This window comes from Lissotriton vulgaris, chromosome 1_1 (assembly GCF_964263255.1).
Source record: "Lissotriton vulgaris chromosome 1_1, aLisVul1.2, whole genome shotgun sequence".
NCBI lineage: Eukaryota > Metazoa > Chordata > Amphibia > Caudata > Salamandridae > Lissotriton > Lissotriton vulgaris.
Window position 1 is genome coordinate 587,757,631 of NC_141685.1, and position 21,136 is coordinate 587,778,766.

Sequence of the window (21,136 nt, forward strand, 5' to 3'; positions counted from 1 at the left end):
GGGAAAGGTTGGTTTGGAGGTGTTGAATGCACTTGAGCAGACATGTTTTTGGGCATTCACATAATTAATTGCTAATTATGCCTTGTCTCACCCACATTCTTGAGTGGGAATTACTACTGTGCATTTTCTGTATGCAAAAGGTCCACAGTTGTAAAACCATGTTTGCCTGCTAGGATTCCCTTTCTTAATTACTGGGAGTGGTAAATGTAGGTCTTTTAGTCTGTAAGCGTAAGTTTATGGCCAAAAGGCTTTTTGCGAGTTGCCCCCACAGCCTCTAGCCTGCACTAGGATAAAATTCACCAGCAATTCTTTCACTTGATTATCAGTTGAGACAGAGTGAAAAGCAATACATCTCTTCCCACTATGAATGAATAAACCAGGCCTGCCTACCACATGAATTTGAGCAGATCAAAGAGCAGATATAAAGAACTAATACAGTCAACGAGTTGTTGACCTAATCCATTAAGAGATTTAAAACTTCCCTTGATGTGAACTACAGTTTGTCTGCTGAAGAAATGCACCTCTGGAGAGCCTGACATCCAAGTGCATTGAGAATGTCCAGTAATAGAAGATGTTGCAGACCAGTTTTGGAGATCCAATTTAATTGGTATGCTGCTAAGAGGACTGTGGAAGACTGCAGTGGTTATAGAATGCCCTATACAACCGGTTTTGTAAGGACTGAGACTCCTTAAGGCAAGACCAGAATAAAATAGCTTCAAAAACTGCTCAAGAGGTTCATTGTGTCTGCCGACCTTTGTTTTGCAGAATATTTGCCTGATTTGTTTGTAAACAGAACTCCACATTTGTCAACTCCGGAAGTTATGAGTAACTTGTCCCATAGCCACATCGCCCAATCCTGCTCTCAGATGTTCTTCTTTCCTGCAAAAAATATGTTTTCAGTGAGGCTTACTGTTAGTTTTAAATGTGGTGCTGTTGTGGTATAAGTCCTTCATCCCCACCCTCCACCGAGTGGCAAAAAAGTTAACAATTTGTAAATCTTCACCCAGGCCAAGTGCTATAACCAGCTCTAGACATGAGTCCTGTTGGCCATCTGGTTCATCATGTCTTCAACAGTAGTGTTGTTTGGTTGATTCGTTTCACACAGTAACACATATTTTTGAGTATTGTCTTGTGGCATAGGCCACATTTCCAAATGAAAGCTAAGTTACTGAAAAGTTATTTGTCTTTGGGTGACAATATAGGTGCATATCACCCATCAAAAACTTCACCACCCCCAGTGCACCTGGCCATTACCTCCCTTTATCCTACTCCTGACAGGTAATGGAAGAATGACATCCATGGATAGGAGAAACTATATTGCCTGGTAGCCATCATGCCCCCACCGTCCTCAAAACCTTTGCTGTAAGACTGCCCCAGGTCCCACTCAATGAGTAAAACTATGTGTGCAGTAAGGTTCAAAGGCTGAGGGTTCCCTGCCATTTTGCAAAATAACAGTACGTCCTTTATGAGAGTATGTGAACACAAGTTAGCATAATGTTTAATACATTTCCTAAAATATATGTTTATTTTTTGTAATAATGTAGCTCTGCATCCCTTAGAAAATACTATACTGAAGTTTAATAAAATAATACGACCTTTAAAGTAAGTCACATTGTGTAGCCATCAATGTTTTCTTGTTATTTTTGAAAAAATAGAATTCCAACAAGAGAGTTTCTGGCCATAGATCTTCCTCGCAGTCCAGCTCCAGCTCTTCAAGCAGCAGCAGCCATGGATCTAAGGACAGGAGATCTCAGAGGGTAAATCCACCCTTAATCCAGTTACTTGAAAAAGGATTACATTTTTAAATGTGTGATTGAATATGCCCCTTTTATGCTTTTCTATTCTTTACGGATTCTCCTGCTGCCTGGATAATTGTAAAAGTATATTAATTATTAAGTGAATGTAGTCACTTTTAGGATCATACATTTGTTAGTATTCAACCTCCATGAATTATATATCAGATTGTTCTAATACAATTGTGTCTTTAAAAGATTGCCTTCATATTTCCTTTTTGTCACTGTCTCTCCTGGCTGTAGCCTGCATTTATGGGAGACAACAAGCCCCCAGTGCTGGCAGTTACTGCTCAAGCTGTGAGAAATGACAACAAGAGGCAAGGATACCAGGTGATCGTATACGCCGACTACCACGCCTCCAAGCCCCAGATCCAGGCATATGCTGTGGAAATCGCTGCCTCCAGTAGATGGCGCGCTTGTGCAAATGCGGTTGTTGTCAACTCTCATGAAGCACAGGTGAGGCAGCCGTGGATATTCATGGAAGAAGCACAAACACATACAGTTATAAAATCTCCTCTTCTATACGATCTGTTGTAATGGTGTATTTTACATTATGATCTAGGCTTCTCTGAAATGGGGTCAGAATTGCCAGGACTACAAAATTGCTGCAAAGGCTCAAACTGGTCACTTTGGAAGTCAACCGGGCTTGAGGCTGAAGGTGGAGTGGCCAAGAATCCCATCGAAACTGAAATCAGCTGGAAAATGGTAATTATTCATCATTATTAGTACATTTCTTGATTATTTCACTTGTATAGTACATATAGTACATCACAAAAAAGAAATGCATAAATAGTTATTACTTAAAGAGAAGGAAGGTAATTTAATTATAACGAGAATTCCATAGTCCGTATGTACAAAAACAAAAAATGGATGTTAGTTTAAAAAAAAGAGTTCCCTAAAAAGATTTGTGTCCATGTATTTTCTAAAAGTAATTGCCCATTATTCGCAGTTTGTGCAAGTTTTTTAACCCATTTTACTAAACACAGGGTTTAGCCACCACTTTCTATAATCATTTAATTCTGGCTAATAACAGATCAGGTGAAATAGCCAGCCGTCCTCTTTTCCATTTGCAGCAGGTTTCCTTCTAGACTAGGATTTTCATCCTGGATGCACATATTCCATTGTAGATGTTCACTGATTGATAATTGTATGCGTCTTGATTGTTTATCAGTTTTGTGAGTGCGAAGAGACTGCATTGCTTATTGATAAGTGCTAGAATGCATGCTATGCTTGCAGGGTCCAGCTCACAAAGGTATGTATGACTACAGAAAGTAGTACTAGAGTAATACTCTTTCATGTACTATTAGATATCTTTGTAAATGGGCCCCGAAATGTTCAACGTCGTGTTAGTGTAAGTGCAAAAAGTACTCAGACCATTAAATTTGTAATAACTTTATATGCATATTCCCATTTTACTGTCATTATTCCCATTTTGAATTTTTTAAGGTCGATTCCCAAAGTCATGTAGGAGTAGGTAAAAGAGTTCTACAGAGGTGCTACTTGACTTCTCCAAAATGCTCTATACAACCCAGAATAGAGGCCTAGACTCTGCTATGCATGTACAGCACTGTGGGCGATAGGCCAGACGGGTAAGAACTCAACATGTGAATGGACTGACCACTTAGATCTTTCTGACAGGGCTGCCATTACTTGCGGATTTCTGTCTGGCATTTAGGGCTCCTGTTCTGAGATAATATCTGATTCCCACAATCTGCCCTCACCTGATACGCCACAACGTAATACAGGTTTACCTTGACCACTTATCAACGCATGGTCCTTATTAAAGCATTGCCTTTAATTTAATCTGTTTATCAACACTTTAAAGCCTCAAATTATTTTTATAACATAAATTTGGGCGGATATCCACTCAAACCCAGAAATCCTCTATTCCTCATGGTTTCTCGCTCCTTAGAGCACACCGCTCAGGGAAACCGGGCGGCAGTTTATCAATAATATACTGCTCCAACTTAAGAGTTTGGTGTTCCACATTAATGACTTCTAGCTGCGAAGCAATGCCTTTTTACGATGCAATATCTAAAACTTAACCCTAAATGGTATTCTTATCTATCGTCCCCCAGGCCCATGGGTGAGCTTTGCCCAAGAAGGATGTATTCTCTAGGAGACCGATGCACTGCCTAGAAACTTATTAGTCTTAAAGGATTTTAATTTCTGTTTGGAGGCATCTGCTGATCCAGAAAGTACTTCTCGGCTATCCACATTGTCAGCTTTCGGTCTATCTCAAAGGGTTGAAGGCCCTACTCATATGGCTGGCCACAACCTTGATAGACTCTTTTCAAATAGTACAGCAATAATTAAATTACCTTAAACACAGTTCCGCTAGCTTGGTCTGACCATAGCACAGTCCCATTTGAGATTCAATACTTACACACTGCTCATGGCCCCCTGACCCCTTCAGCCTCAACAGTATCATGAGCATGACACAAAATTCATGCTGAAGTGTGTACCTCATGGTTGAATAGTTCCTGCCCTTTCCTCTCTAACAATCGATAGATAGCAGCTATACAATATACTCAGTGGCTCGATGGGGTGTCTCAAGCATTGGCACCAGTAAAAAAAATCTGGGTGAAAAGGAATAATGTATCAGCCCCCTGTTTCTCTGAAGAACTCAGGAACCTCAAGGAGAACTGTAGAAAACAAGAAAAAATATGTCATTCTGCCTGTAGTAAATTGGAAAAAGTCAACTCTAAAATATGCTTAGCTGTTTACAAGACCCAAATCAGTAAAGCAAAATACTATTTACTTCACAGCAAAGAGTGAAAAAGCCAGTAACTCATCTAAATAAATATTTTTGACTATAAAAAAAACACTCCAAACACCAACTCTCTGAAGGCCTGCTCACCGTCCTTCCGTAATGCAATGGCAGATTCCTTCTGCCCTAAATTGGAGGATTTCTTTAGTAATTTTAAAACTCTTACTGTAGCAACGACTCCTGATACTATTAACCATAATCATAAAGTCACACACACTGAGCTTGACAACGTTATCGCTATCTAAGGAAGAAATTACAAAGCTGATCAAAGATTCAAAGTCGGGATTGCCATGTGACTCTTGTGGTATACACCCGTTACAACGCAACTTTTACTCCGCACTACCATTACAACGCAGGCATTACACCGCATGACATTACAACGCATTGCGCTGGGGGGCGCTCTAGGATAAGAGGTAAGTTTAATTTACTATCCAACACCTTCCCTAGGGTCCACGGGGACTGGAGTTAGAATAGTAAATTATACTTACCACTATCCAGCACCTCAAAGCGCTATGCGTTGTAATGGTATGCGTTGTAAAAACCGCGTTGTAATGGTATGCGGAGTAAAAGTATGCGTTGTAACGACATACATCCGACTCTTGTCCTCCCTAGGTGACTGGCCTAGCAGCATCAACTATAGCACCACGTTAACCACTATTTCTCAGAAGATGTTTGCTACAGATAATGTTCCCACCTGTTAGAAGAAAGCCTCAGTTCTGCCTCTCATAAAAAAGCCATCTCTTGATCCCCTGGCCACAAACAGCTATCATCCAATTTCTCAACTCCCCCTTCCAGCAACACACATTGAGAAAGTGGTGAGTTTAAACTAGTCACACACAAACAATAGAATAGGTGTCAGGACACAGCACTGAAATAGCTCTTATCAAAGCCACCAAAGAAATTCGGATGACCAGGGACCAAGAAAGAAACGCTGCTCTTGTCCTGCTTAATCTATCAGCAGCCCTTGATACAGTTAATCATGGGCTGCTGATGGATCGTTTGAGGAAGATAGGGGTATCTGGAGTAGACTGGGAACTTCTGAGTTCTTTTCTCAGTAAGCGATAACAAGTGGTCAACCTAGGTGGTTTTACATCACCTATGTACTCTCTTCCTTGTTAGCTTGATGCTTTTTAATGTATATGTTACCCCTACGGCAGAGCTCATCAGATCTTTTGAGATGTTGTTACTCGTCATATGTTGACAATACACAAAGCTTCGTCTCTCTAACCCTGGTGCTTTGGGTTGCGACTGAAGATTCAACTAACGTATACAAGTGGTCAGTGTCTGGATGGCAAGAAATTGCCTTAAACTCAACTCAGGTAAAACTGAGGAATTGATGTTTGGGGCAAAACCATCTTTCTGGTCTTCATCTTGGTGGCTCAGCTCTGCTCTCCTCCCCTTCCTGAACTTCAGCAGGGTTTTATACGCATAGGCTGCTGAAGAAAATGTTACCATTTATTCCTGCCCAATTGCAGAAACTAACCGTCACTGCTTTAGTGATGGCAAATATCCACTTTTGCAAAGGACTATTTCTCAACACCCATCAATCTGACATTAATAATTTGCAGTTACTGCAAAATGCAGCATCTTGGCTCATGTTTAAATTTCCCAAATATCTAGATTTTCAGGAGATCTGCACTGGCTTCAGGTCAGACAGAAGATTGTTTTAAAGCACTCTGCATCACGATCAACGCGCTGCACGACTACTGATCAGCCTTTCTTAGAAAATGCTTTAACTGGAACATGCCGGGCAGGTCCATCCACTCAGGCACTGCAAATGTGGTTACAGAGTTCGGATTCCAGACCAGTTCCTGGGGTGGCAGGGGCTTTGTGCTGGGATCTTCCAAGGCCTGGAATGAGCTTCCTTCACACAGTGAAACATTGCGCAGCCCATTACCCTTCAGTAAGGCCTTAAAAACGTTGCGTTTCTCAACATAATAATTGGTCACATGGGGGGACACCACTCAGTCATTTCTTAGCTAACAACAAGATGCTCTATGGCTAATCAAGTGCTTCAAAAATAATAACTTAACGTAACAAAATGCCTTTGCGAATAGGCCTGTGCTGCTCACACTGTCATTCATTTTTCAGAAAAGACTCCAATGCTACTGACTTTCTTTGATTTACGCTATACTGTGCCATACTCTCATCTCCTCATTTAACATGGCCTTACTTTCACAAACCTTAATATGGACATTACCATTGTGGTTCAATCTATAAACAATGATACCGCATCAACCCCATCTGCACACACCACCAACTTCAATCCCCAATAGGCCATTTATACCCATTGCATTCGACCAGTTTATGTTTAGAGTTGCTATAAGCAGGTTAGTCAGTTTGTCCAGGTGATTGTTGACAAAGGGACTGGCATAAACATGCCACAAACTGTTGGGATCCATGCCAATGAATTATTTGAGTAAGTGTACTTTCTTTAAGGCGATATGATGAGGGCCTAGTTGAAAAAGAAGCCAACTTAATTATGTTTCCTGGTCTACCATTTCACCAGAGGAGCCAGGAGTCTCCTCACATTGTCAACCAAGCTGCTATGCCAAAACATGTGATTAGTATTGTAATAGTACGTAGCTGAAACAGGTCTTCCTCATCAAATCTCAGTGTTAGCTAGGAAACATTTCAAATTTATAAGCATTTGGGTGGTGTCAATGTGAAATGAAAGTTTGAACTATCTGATGAGACTCAGCAATATCGTTTAGGAAGCCAAGCGGGCAAGGGCAAATTCTGCCTCTGAATGGATTAACACGGGTTGATGTATGAGACTCTAGTTTGAATCTCAGCCAATGCAAACGTGAGTGCAAAACCTATTGGCCCCCAGTGCAAACTACACATTCCCAGGGCAATGCATGTAAACTGGCCACTTGTGATTTAACATTAAACTTACCTTTAAATAATCTACCTACATATATACGCTGACTGAAGTGCGTCATACTAAAATATATATTTCAGACCAACTTTTGGTGGCCCTCCTCCAATTCTCCCACAATAAGAGAGGCCATTCCTATCTTCTTTCACAGCGCTGGAGCACAAATGGCTGCCATGAGCCAATGCAGGTGTCTGAATTGAAATCAGGTTGTTTTTGCAGGAGAAGGGGCACCTTCTCACACAAAGACAACCCTTAAGCCATCCCTGAGAAGGTGTAGGCTTTTAATGAATTCCCAGACTTACAGCATGTTGTAAATCTGGGAATTTGTCTAATCCCATGGTGCTACGTGGGAACACTCACCACAACACCCATTGCATGCATCCCCAAAGCAGTGTGTGGCAACACAGTGACTTGCTCTGCGTTGCCTCACACCATATCTACGAGGCAATGAAAAGCAGCAACATCATAAAAGGTGACGTTCTGGGGGCATACTGGGCTTGTAAACAAGCCCCTGTATTTTTATATAGCGGACGTTTATGGAGTAGAAGATCTTCTATAAATGCTTAAACTGGGTTCAAAGCTACAGCCCTAATTCCATCTACTCATGTTTGAATTGATGTCTTTCATAACTTCTACCTTCTCTTTAACGTTTAAAATTTTTTTAGGATGTTGTTAAATATACAAATTCAGATGTAGAATCACGGTATACAAGCACCATATAGAATACTGCCCATTCACCCGCAATCATTAATATTCACATGCTTTTACTATTACAGCATTTGGAGGCATACACATATGGTTGCATTATATTATAATTAAGCACTCATAAGAGTTAATTTTCTTTTCAGGGTTGCTCAGCTTGTTCCTGGAGCTGCACTTATGGCGGGATTTTCAGAAAAGTTACAGAAGAATCCATACAAACACGCGAAAATCATTCTGTCACTAAGCTCTCCAAGAACGTTTGATGCCCTGATACTAGTGCCAAGGGTAAGTATTGGAATCAATGGCAGCACTACATACTGTTTGCAAAAATATTTTGGTTCCACTTATAATATTTTTTTTCTCAATCCTCTACAGCTCACTCTGTATTACAGAGCCGCCCAGCTCCCATTTGCGCTCACTGCTGGGCACCCAACCCAGGGCTCAGCCATTCAATCCCCAAACTGGAATATCTTTGCTGAAGCTCCACACTACTTCCTCAATCAACTGAGAGGTGAACATTTGGCAATATCATCCATTACATTTCTTATTTATTGTAGCCACTGGATTGTGTCTTGAGTGTTGACTCATATCAAAAACATCAATTGTAAATTAAAATGTGCAGTCCGTATGTAGTATGTTAAAGTGGTGTGCTGTACCACACAACAAAAAGGTTATAGAGTGATTGAATATACTTTTGTAGATAAAGTAAGATGTGCGCGTCAAATCAGTGATTACGACCGCCTGAAGAATATATGTTGATCTTTAAATGTAACTATTATTAGTGTCAATGATTGTATAACTAAACACATTTTTAAAATGTACTTTTACATGCGCCACACATGACTATTTAAAACATAAAACATAATGTATTAATAATTCTTAGGTCTTGAAAACAATGCGTTATTTCTTCATAGGTCACTGCACAGTGTCGAAAAATAAAATAATCACCTTCAACAATGTTCAGTTTAACTACTCTATGCCTGGAAGCTGCTACCATGTCCTGGCCCAAGACTGTAGCCCTGATCTTAGCTTCCTGGTGATGATGCAGTCAGTAGAAGGGTCTCCTGATCAAAAAGCCATCAATGTCAAACTTGGCAGTTAGTAAGTTCATGACATTTCTTATACATGTCAATATATAACTAACACTGTGAACATGTGTGTGATGGTAGCACTCCAGTTCCCTTCCTGCTTGGGGCTTAACATGCAACTTACATGAAATGTTTATTGTCCAAAGGATGGAATTCTGGAATGCAAACGCAGTCAAATGTTAGATAATGCACTTTATTATACCATTACTGAAAAAAATATTGAAAGTGGATTGTTAACTACTAAAGAGTGTGCATTGTCCGAGCTGGATATTCACGGGAATGTATGGTTAATATGTCCTAGTGTCTTCAAAGAAAGATATATGATGCCATAATGTAAATAAAATACAATTTAGCATTTTGAAATATTGGCACTAAAAATAGAGATGTCATGGATTTCTTTTTACATCAGCCTGACCATAGTTATTTAAACTAGTTTGAAGATGTAATCAAACCGCAATATATATATTTTTTTCATAATCTCAAACACATTGAGAGCTAATATAAATATGCATTATTGTTTTGCTTAGTTATAGAGGTATTATTGAATAATCTGGCTCATGATACTTTGCCATTATAAGACCCTCATTAGCAGAGTTGATAGTAATCTCGAATGAGCCTAGTAACTGTTGTTACTAGATCAATTTGAATTATGATTTATTCTGAAAATCTAAGGCTCAGGCAGTTTCTCCTTGAGGACCCAGTTGCTCTAGGCTACCAAAATCTCTGTGTGAAAATACAGCTGGGAATAAAAAATAACCAGAGGAATCAGGTGTGTTACACCCAATTCCCCAGTTGTTCACCATATCTTAGTGGTCTCTCGAGGTACAACTCATAGTGCTGTAGTTTTATACCCCCTCCTTAAGTGCCGTCCCAGCCAGAAAAGATAACACTGGGGCTTTAAATATTGACTCAATAACTGGTGACCCACAATTGGGTCCTAGATGTTGTATGGCCCTTAAGTGTCCCTGTAAAAACTACACAATTAAACTGTCTATTATATAAGTGAAAGCAATGTTTCAATAGTTCTTCTACTCCGATGATTATATATTTAATCCTACTGTCAATGGTTTAAGCATGACCTCTGCAGGCTGTAAATATGGGTATTCTGCGCTTTACCTGTAGTTATCCCTCTGCTTTTAAATCTTGTTTTAGCTCTGTGGAACATATATTCTGATAATCTGAATCCATTAGGTTACCTGCATGTACTCAGGTGGCTGTTTCTCTGTGGTGATATTGCCCATAATGTTAAAAAAATTTATTGCCTATTACTTGACTTCACAAGCTTTAACTCCCCTTTAGAAATATAGAAAAGGTCTAACCCAAGATTGTGTTTTTTTCCTTTTTAAGCGACATTGACATGTTCCCATCGGCGGAGACCTTAAAATTGGCGATCAATGGCATTGAAGTGAACAGTTTGCCATATCAGTCTTATTCTGGTAAACTTCATTAATTAAATATGCTCATGTTGTAATTCAGTGTTTAAAATGTATTTGGCAAAAACACAAGCAACATTTACACAGGCCATATAGAATAGTGAAAAAGTCCTGAATCTCTAACAATCACCAGCAATACAGATTGTTCCTTCATGATGACTGCTTGGGTTCTGAAATTTGGTTCCCAATAATTCACCCTTTGGCTTCTGACAAGACCACATCATGTTTAACATTTCTATATTTTAGATTGTGCATATACAACAAAAAAATTTGCAACATCTGCAAATTATTGTAACAACAATCTTTGGTATCAGGAAGTGTTCTGACTGAGTTATATGTAAGTTGTCACATGATATGTGTTATTACTTAACTGATTCTCAGTACAACATTTACACTGCATTTCCAACTCATTTATTTAATGAAGTAGTCCCTGAAGGACATTTGTTCACATTGGTACTGTTTTTGGACACGTTCTCTATCCAACATGAAAATAATTGCTACACTTTTTCAATAAGTCATTGACATAATGAGTATTTCCTTAATCCTGCTTTTATGTTTGTTTAGAACTGGACAAAGTGATTGAATATACTGGTGATGTTATAATATTACATATAATGGCAAAGGTTTAATGGCCGTAAAAATACATCATGTCAAGAAATACATCCTGCGTCACTACTTTACATGAATAACCTTAAATTCTGTGAAAGTGTACTTTACTTTCACAAACTCATATGGCACTCTCAACATTTCATTTTAGGATTAGACCTGCATATTGCACATCCATCTCTCTCGATGATGTCTTGCAACATCTGGGCAGATATATTTTGTTTCACACAAATCTGTGTTAAAATTAATTTGTCTCCCGCATAGAGAAACAGTTATCATTTGTGAATAAGTAACAGCACACTTCTGAGAATAGACATCAGCCACTTATCTAATTAATCTTTGACTTCATCCTTTCCTTTAATCATGTACAGTGACCTGAAGCCTTTAGCTTAGGTTTGCACTATACAAATAACACATACATGCAGCCACTGCTCTAGGGAGTCAGAGAGGCATTCAGACCATTACACTAGTCAATAGAAAAGGTGTTTGGTAATCACTAATTTGAAACCACTGATCTATTAGAATTTACATATGCAGAGATCTTCCTGTAGATTAGTAATGGAATATTCTCAACAAAACACAAGCCAAAACCTATATGGGTGTATATGACCCTGGCAGATGGAATGCCCAAAGGTGAAGGCCATGGCTTCCACCACTATGGAAAAGGACTGTCATACTTAGTTAAATATTTTTGCGTGCATGGCCATTCCATTCACACCACTGAAGGTTTGCCAAGTGGATGCAATGTTTAAAGCATCTACTCTTCAAGACTTTTTGTTTAAAGAAAACTAGCTGCTAAAGCAGGGTTCTGGTTTCTCCAAAAAAAAAGCAAATGGCCAATCGCAATGTGGGGGGGGGGGCGGTATCCTGCATTGTCCCTGCACAGCTCCTCCATGCATTGAATGGCAGACATATGTAGGGAAAACAAGTGACTGTCACTCACCCTTCCTCAATAGGGTGGCTTGATTGACACTGTGACATGTGATTCATTTGGTGGATGGGCTAAGTGGTCATATGTTTACATTGGCATAAAGAGGGGATGTTCTGTGGGTGTAAACCTGGTGCTTCACCCAAGTCAAAATAGAGTGGGCAAACCGCATGTTTAGTGGGGTTCTGGCACTGCCAATTAACAGCATTGCTTCCACTCCACCATAATCTGTAATTGTCCATATTTCTAAGCAAATTCATGACAGGTAGAGGGATTGGTTCATTTCATTATTGGGAAACACCTTTCTTTCACTTACCTGTTAGCATAAATATGAGTTCTTTTGACGAGGCCAATTATAGAACTTGCTGTACAAATATCTGCACTCATTCACCCACTCAAATATATTAGTACAGAGGCGACAACACATATATTTATCTGCATGTAACTTTGTCTTCTAGTGCACTAAAACTATACTACGTCTCCTTTAATGAGGGCAATTTGCATTCTTTCATTACAGATCTTCATGTGATGATTGAAAAGGAAGGTGATGGTCTGTCGCTATCTGCTCCAGAATTTGGCATTGAAAAGCTCTTCTATAATGGAATAACATGCCAGGTACTATTGTGTCTGATCTATACTCCCATATTTTCTCAAGAATATACATGTATTTACAAATTAGTTCTCTTTTACTTTGCCCTCGCATAGGTTGGAACATCTTTGTGGATGAAGGGCAAGACATGCGGAGTTTGCGGTCGTCATGATGATGAGCGGGAACAGGAATACCAGATGCCAGATGGATTAGTAGCAAAAGATGAGGAGAGCCTAGGCCACTCTTGGATGCTTGAAGAAGAGTCCTGTTCTGGAGGTAATATTACTTGCTGCTGCTTATATGCCTGAATATCAAGTTTGTATGGTCTGTCTAGACAGCACAGTTATTGCCAGACAAATATGTGAGAATCAACAGGAGAGGGGCATTTTCTCCCCTTAAATGTTGGAATCCAGGAGGACATGTTTGGATTGAGCAGACTCTGTGTACTTCCACACAGAAAAGTGCATGCCCCCCACACAGCTGTGATCATTTGTTTATTTAAACAGCAGACTGGGCTTGAATTTTCAGGGGCACACATGACTTTGGAAAGTGTCTAAGATAACTAGAAAATGAATGGTGTTTTTCTTTGCCAGTGGCACAGAACGGAGAATGGCAGTGATTAACCTACGTAGATGTTTAGGTTTAGGTTGACAATGCAACCGTCACCTGACCTTTTAATTTACACCAGTGGCTCTCAACCTTTTGACTCTTGAGGACCCCCATTGAGTCACCACTGGAAGCCAGGGACCCCCATGCAGTTTGTACTATCAACATTTCAAATATTAAAACTAATTCTAAAAAAAACCCACAAATAGGTGCACACTAAACAAAATAGTCAAATTAATAAAGATGTTATTAGCTTATATTGAAATAATTAGCAAAATGGGAAAGTTAGTGCTGCATCTCAGCGACTAACTTTTCAATGTTTGGTTTTATTTTGTGGTTCTGTCGGGAGTAAAAACAATTCCTTCATTTCACTGTACTTAATACGTATTATGCAAAAACATCAAATGCAGTGTACAAGGAGACACACAACAGTGAATTTAGTTCCAAAGGTAATTCTTTAGTATATACCTTGTCAGTATTAATCAATGGATAGCTGGCTGTCCAAAACAAATAAACACATAAACTGTGAAATACTTGGTGACTGGTCATGAGTGATGACAAAGGTGCTGAACAAGGATACAATAAGTGACATATATTCATACATATAAACAAAACATATGTTCCTGAGTGTCCACTTCTGAGAACAATAGCCACAACAAAATGAAATATTTCCTTATTTGCGTTGCAACTTTGCATAGACGGATTGACATAAACAACATTGACGTTTCAACCCTATGTAGTAGTGCAAACTTAAATGCATCTGTGTCGGGTCTTCATCAGGACTGGGGGTGTGTTGGACAACCTGAAAACACGTGGGAAGCTTGAGCAATGACTTCCGTGGGTCCTATTCACAGGGGTGTCAGCTGACACCCTCGTATGGTATTCTTGGAGTAGGCAAATCTTCTCTAATCATTAAGAATTTTCTTCACCAGCCGGTGGAATGAATAAACGTATGTGCCGCCACAGCGATCACTTCACAATCTTTGCCAAAGACGTAAGCGTTTGTCTCAGAGCAGCGATGAATGACTGAGTCATTTCAGGTTGTCCAACACACCCACAGTCCTGATGAAGACCTGACACAGATGTATTTAAGTTTGCACTACTACATAGGGTCAAAACATCTACGTTGTTTATGTCAATCCGTCCATGCAAAGTCGCAACGCAAATAAGGAAATATTTCATTTTGCTGTCGCTAATGTTCTCAGAAGTGGACACTCAAGAACATATGTTTTGTTTATATGAATGAATATATGTCACTTATTGTATCCTTGTTCAGTACCTTTGTCACCACTCACGACCAGTCACCAAGCATTTCATAGTTTATGTGTTTATTTGTTTCTGACAGCCAGCTATCCATTGATTAATACTGCAAGGTATATACTAAAGAATTACCTTTGGAACTACATTCAGTGTTGTGTGTCTCATTGTACCCTGCATTTGATGTTTTTCCATAATACGTATTAAGTACAGTGAAGAGAAGGAATTGTTTTTTCTCCCGACAGAACCACTGTTTTTGTTTAGCTTCAATACCCAGATTCTGAGGGTTACTGGGCTCCCCCATTATAACTAATGGTTTTATTTTGTGGTATGACGTTTCTGCTCCTGCCAGGGCCATACTAAAAACCCAAAGCTGCCCTCGCAAATGTTGTCAGACCAGTCTCTGTACGGTGCACACCAAGTACAGTGAGTGAGACTGACCACTACAAAGGGGGATATAGGGGGCTCTCCCCCCAAGGAAATGTAGGATAAATTGTGCATTCTAGAACACATTTGCCATTACATCATGAACTGTATTAGCTTTTAACCCATAGTAAATGATGACCTTACTGTGCACCAGGATACAACAGTCTTTGTTGGGACTCTTCAATGATTCCCTCACTATTACCCTCCAACAGTTGCTCTTATATTTTCATAGCCCCTCTGTCACTTATATTTCATTTGTTTTATAGCACCTCTCATACCAGTGTAGGGTGCCAGAACACTTTACTTGGCGCACATACATAGACAATGAATCATATGTGTATGCATTTTTTTTTCATAAGGTACGATTCACCTGTCATCCATACTGGTAGGTATTTTTAAAGCATGCTTAGTCTGGAGAAACACAAACTCAGGATTCAGTGCATAGCACAGCGGTTCGGTTAGCATTAACTTAAATAATAAGAATGTATCTCTACCCGAACAAAACTTTTTTAGCAGCATCAACATAAAAAAAGAATGGGAAAAACAAAGCTTACTAACTTGTACCATGCTGTTTGCATGCAGCTTTTTGACGGCAGTTCACAGCTCCCTGTGCGAGATTACAATTGTAAATGATGAACTACACAGTAAGAACAGAATCTCTGACAAAAGCAGTAACACACTGAGCTATGCACATAAAAAACTATTTTTTAAGGCATGGTACACGTTCTTTGAATCAGGCATATTAACTCTCTGTGTTACCTTAGATTTGTCAAAGCTGCAACTGGACAAAACCCCCATCTCTCATAATCACCAGAGTTATCTTGAAGCTGTTATTGTTGCCAGAAAACTGCTGATTATACAAGGAACTTTACAGTGCTTTTAAAACAGCTGCCTACAGACCTTTTGGGAATGTGTTCGGACCCCTGGGGTTCCACGGACCCCTTTTTGGGAACCACTGCTTTACACCAATATTATTCTACAGATCTTTGCTTCCACACAAATGCATAAGCATTCCCATTCTAATCACTTGCAATGTATAACATTACCATTCAACATTGCTTTGAAGCCAACCCTATTGGCAATGCCAATGCTTGCTAATATTGTGCAAGAATAATACCACAGCAAAATATCAATGACCAAAATATTATCAAGGTAGGTATATAGAGGTACATATGAATTTACTATCCTTATCTCCACATCTACTTACCTTGAAGATACTTATATATTGTTATGGTACATATGCAAGGCTTACTTCCCTTATTGAGATGTTGGTCATCAATATTTTTACAAGGATTTCATGGTTCTGAAGATTGATACCCTGGTATTGTACCTTTGATGCTACTTCACCCAGAATGCCTTTAGTACAGATTAGTAGCACACAACGTTCATGTTTGCTAACTACAATAGAATAAAACTAAATGTTTGTTTCTGAAAAATATAGTCTGAACACGAAAAACGGTTTTGTGGAAGAATAATCCACACTACAACTCCTAAATCATATTCAGAAGGTCAAATGGGCCCTGCCCTTTAAGGATCCACTTTCTTCAAGGCTTTTAATTTTCTGAATGTTCCACAACACTAGAATATGTCCCTCCTGCGACCTAAGATGTAATTTGTATGCTGATGATGCCCAGTTACAAATGAGGCTTGATGGCAGTTCTGATAACTCATCAAAAGTCGTCAATTGCTTACCCAGCTCTACTGTTGGATACAGATACACAGTCTGTGCCTTAATGGTGAGAAAACAAAAATTCCGCTTTTGGGATTCTACTCTGTGGTCCATCTTTCCTTTCTCCAGCCTGGTTCCTTGGGCTCAACGTCACAATCAGTCGAAAAAGCTCATAGCCTATGTGTGCTGTTCAATGACAGCTTCTCATTTATTCTCTGAGGACTCCTCTCCCCTACTCCACCTCACATAGACAATATTAATTATTGTAACAGCTTCAACCCCTGCCTTCTTAAAAATAAACAGGTCCAAACTTCAGTAGGACCAAATCCAGGTTGCCTGTATACTCCGTACTGATTTGCCACCATCACTTCTAACACACACTACAGCCTCCCAACTGGCCAACTGGCTTCAAGTGAAGGAATGTGTCAACTTCCAGTTCCTATGTTTCATCCATAAAGATCTGCATGATAACTCACCAGACTTCCTGCCTAAATTGTTACTTCCCTTTCTCCCATCCAGAAAACTCTCTAGATCTACCAACTACAAATTACAGTCCCTCTGACGATACTGCTATAAGAAGTTTGGTGAAAAATGTTTAATCTTGTGGATCCTTCCTCTTGAATGCCATCCCATTGCCTTTAAGTCTTGAACTAGACTCCATCAGATTCAGAAATTTGCTAAAATACACACATTTCACAGTCATTGAGCTAATTCTTTCTGCTGCCAATAACTTCTCACAAGGCGGACAAGTTAGAGACTTAAAACCACCCAACCTTTGGCAACTCGTGTTCTCTCCATTGAAAGGCTTTATCATCTGATTATCATTTCTTCAGCATTTTTAACCTATTTAGATAACTTGTAGTGCGCAATAAATCTTCCAAATAAATACATAAATAAGCAAACAACCCCCTTATTGCACAAACCCCACCTTTTGTAAAAAAAAAAGTAATTTATACTGCTGAAGTGTTAAGATGCGGAGGTCACTTTTATGTTCTTCTGCTTGTCAATGTTATTCACGAGTTACAATGGATGTTGGAATTAGTGACCATAATAAAGTTTCCTTGTAGACGTGTTAATTTTTGTTAGAGTGCAAACTCTGCCATTGTATTGCAGTGTCTCTAAACATCTACTAAAAATATTGTAATATTATTGTTATTTATAAATCACAAAATCTGTAATTGTCATGCATCGCAGTGTTTTGTAATATTTAATAAAACATCTTTTGATCGTTTGCAGCTTGCAAATTACAGCGGACAATGGTGAAACTTGACAAACCTATCCTTATTAATGGCGAAAATTCCAAGTGCTATTCTGTCAATCCAGTTTTACGCTGTGTGAAGGGATGCTCACCAATCAGAACTGCTCCTGTCTCTGTTGGCTTTCATTGTCTAAAATCAGGTAAGCTTAAAAACAAAGGATGATTTTAAAAGCACTTAGGGCCTGATGAACAAAGGTAAACTTAAATTTTTATGTACGTTTATGATATTTTTCCAATTTACAAATGACAAGTTAATAGTAAGTTTATGACTGCGGAGACTCAAGAGTCAGGGCGGAGAGCTACGCACACAATAAGATATGACAGGATTATCTTTATTAGCTCACAGTTTGCGAATAGCAAAAGTATAGTAAACTTACACAAAAGTGTAAGTTTAACTTTGTGATTCAGCCCCACTATGCATTAAGACAATGACCATACAAACCGCTATTGCTATAAACGCTATTTATTGTAACAAATTATTAAACAACAAAACATGTTATATATAGTCCAATATGTACTTAGCAATTTTTTTGTGGCATAATATATAGATTTTAGTGAGGAGCATTGCAGGTCTTGTGATGGTGTGAGTTTCACCGGACCTGGGCATTGTTCACTGAGTTTTGCTACGCAGAACTTCGTGAAGTTACAAAAAACTCTGCGAAGTCCGGCGAGTGGCAGAATGCAGTGCGAATTGCAGTATGTGCTGGTATTCCTGCTGCTCGGGTAGAAATTCTACCCATGCGGCAGCTTGTGCACGCAGAATTACCATTCACGACCGCAAACTTACCGTTTGCGATCGTGAGCGGGGATAACTCTTCTGCACATCGTGAAGAGGAGTTTTCTGCACTCCGCGAGCTCCGCAGAGTGCAGAGTGCAGAAAACTTTATTTCATACAAATTCAAGCATTGGCAAAGATAATGGATCTCGCTTTGCCAATGCTTATTTGCTGATGGTATTGGCTTTTTCAATGCTCGTATAATTGTGGTGCTAGCATTGTCAAGGCAGCCATCTTGGTGGCTCATTTTCTATTCTCCCAATCTTGGTGTCAGGCTGCGTCTAGACACAATGTGATGGCCATCTGGAATGGTAGAGCTATAAGTGACAAAAGGATACTGTTCCATGTTGTGTATAGACATAATGTAATGACTATCTTGAAAATGTATACATTTAAATTTCAAGATTAAAGCACATGCTATCAGCTTTGCTCTGCAGTTTTACACGCATTGAAAAGTCAACAGCAGTAGTGGCAGTGGCAGGTAAAGAGTGGCAAGTAGAAGGCAGGGAGACTGAGTGGAGATAGTCTGTGGGAGAGTTGTGTGCAAGGAGGGAGAGAGTCACAGATTGAGTGAGAGTGAGACGATGGGACTCGTTGGAGGAAGGTGCCAGAGTGATAGAGTGGTTGTGAGGTCATGACTACGGATAACTGTTAGGCAGGGGTTGATGAGAGACTGAGAGAGAGAAAGAGAGAGAGAGAGAGAAAGAGGGAGGGGAGGAGAAAAAAAAATATAAACATCAATCAAGTGCTAAAGTTCAAATGCCAGACAAACATAATAAATGAAAAATTCTTCCCTGACGTTAGCAGTGGAAGGATACATTCAACCAATTTAAAAGCAGGGTGAAACTAGAAGTCTCCTGCGGCAGGGTATATATAAGAATATGGAAGCAAAAACATCAACTTAGGAGCAGGCAAGCCATTGGCATGGACAAGAAACATAAACAACAGGCAGACCCAAGAGTACAAAGCCAATTGCTTGGTCTCGGTCCAATGGTAACTAGCCTCCAGTGTGCTCCAATATTTTGTGTTTTACTACTTGAATTTTTTTTGCAAGTAGAAACCCAAACCGCTGCACATATTTTAGCACAGCATCCCAAACTGCATTGCAACTCTGTTGTGCTTAAATCATATTTTCTAAAAGGTTACACCTCCCAAAAAATGTAATTAATACGTTTCGCATGCATGCTTTTACATCAATAGTCCATAATAGAATTGTTTACTTTGTGGGCTTTGGAGAAAGCAGTTGAAGAATGTAATAGTGAGAGTTGCACTAGAAGCAGTCTAAAAATAGCAATAGTTGCTACTTTGTCTCTGTATAGAGCTTCGCTCAACACTTTGGTTCTTTCTAAATACTGTACAATAACATTTCTATATTAATATGCTCCTCAGAAATCCAAACCAGAAATGTACTGTTGTTTAGTCCAGTTATTCATTCCTTCACCTGTGCGAATGAAATTATAGCCTCTTTGCAAAAAGTGGAAAACATTCAAAATTAAGTATGTTTTTTGTTCATAAAATGTCACCTTCTATCTTTACAGATGCTTCTCTGGATCTGGTTGAAGGGCAGGTGAAACTGGAGAAGGCAGAAGATGTTGTAGAAACTGTTGATGCACATATTGCATGCTCTTGTGGAGCACTGCCATGTGCAGCATAAAGCACAAATTGATGCACTTGTTAAATGTAAATGTAGGTTTTACAAAATAAGAGAATAATCAAAATGCTCTTCTAACAACTTTAGTTATTTGTTCTATAAAATTGGTGACATAAGTAATTTTATGGGCTACTTTTCCAAATGGCTCTCTTCCGAATAAATGATTTCTTCATGCAGACAAAACTGTGCTTGCATCATTTAATGTAGAAAGATCACCCTTTTATTTTTGGTTTTAAGCATCTTGATACAAAAAACAGGAATCATTATTGTAAGAAATCAGAGATGTGATTGAGAGTTTGGAAGCCCGACTCAGGCAACAACCATAAATCATGGCAGGGAGAACCAAACAAAAAACACTCAATTAACCTGTGCTTAACCCTTTGATAGCTTAGTGCAAAAGCAGTCTGGCATAACATAGAGGTAAAGTGTACATTTTTGAGCAGCATATAAACAGTAAAAAAGTGAATACACAACATAAGAACAATGCCAAACCAATTAAGGACATTTGAGTACATTGTATTAAATAAAATGATACCCGAATGACAGAAATACAATCAGTATAATTGGAGAAATGTAAAGTTTTAAGAAGATATAGCACCCAAAAGCACAAAGTGCCACATGTGGTAATTTCTTTGGGTGAGACCAGGAGAAAGTCCAAATTCAGGCCAACTGGGATGGTGCACAGGCTGTTGCGATTAAGCTAG

The 21,136-nt window shown here is 39.2% G+C and overlaps 1 protein-coding gene across 2 annotated transcripts in view; it reads left to right on the plus strand.

Moving 5' to 3' along the window:
- Positions 1 to 20,615, plus strand: part of LOC147747520 (vitellogenin-A2-like) — a 77,691-nt gene extending 57,076 nt beyond the window's left edge. For both annotated transcript variants that reach the window (XM_086953985.1, XM_086953986.1), the window contains 11 exons: positions 1,656 to 1,757; positions 2,037 to 2,249; positions 2,356 to 2,498; positions 8,293 to 8,431; positions 8,522 to 8,657; positions 9,061 to 9,247; positions 10,582 to 10,670; positions 12,719 to 12,816; positions 12,907 to 13,066; positions 17,985 to 18,146; positions 20,320 to 20,615. In XM_086953985.1, coding sequence (XP_086810111.1) covers positions 1,656 to 1,757; positions 2,037 to 2,249; positions 2,356 to 2,498; positions 8,293 to 8,431; positions 8,522 to 8,657; positions 9,061 to 9,247; positions 10,582 to 10,670; positions 12,719 to 12,816; positions 12,907 to 13,066; positions 17,985 to 18,146; positions 20,320 to 20,435 — 1,545 coding nt within the window. In that variant the 3' untranslated portion in view covers positions 20,436 to 20,615. The remainder of the gene's footprint in view (positions 1 to 1,655; positions 1,758 to 2,036; positions 2,250 to 2,355; positions 2,499 to 8,292; positions 8,432 to 8,521; positions 8,658 to 9,060; positions 9,248 to 10,581; positions 10,671 to 12,718; positions 12,817 to 12,906; positions 13,067 to 17,984; positions 18,147 to 20,319) is intronic.
- The last annotated feature ends 521 nt before the right edge of the window (positions 20,616 to 21,136 follow it).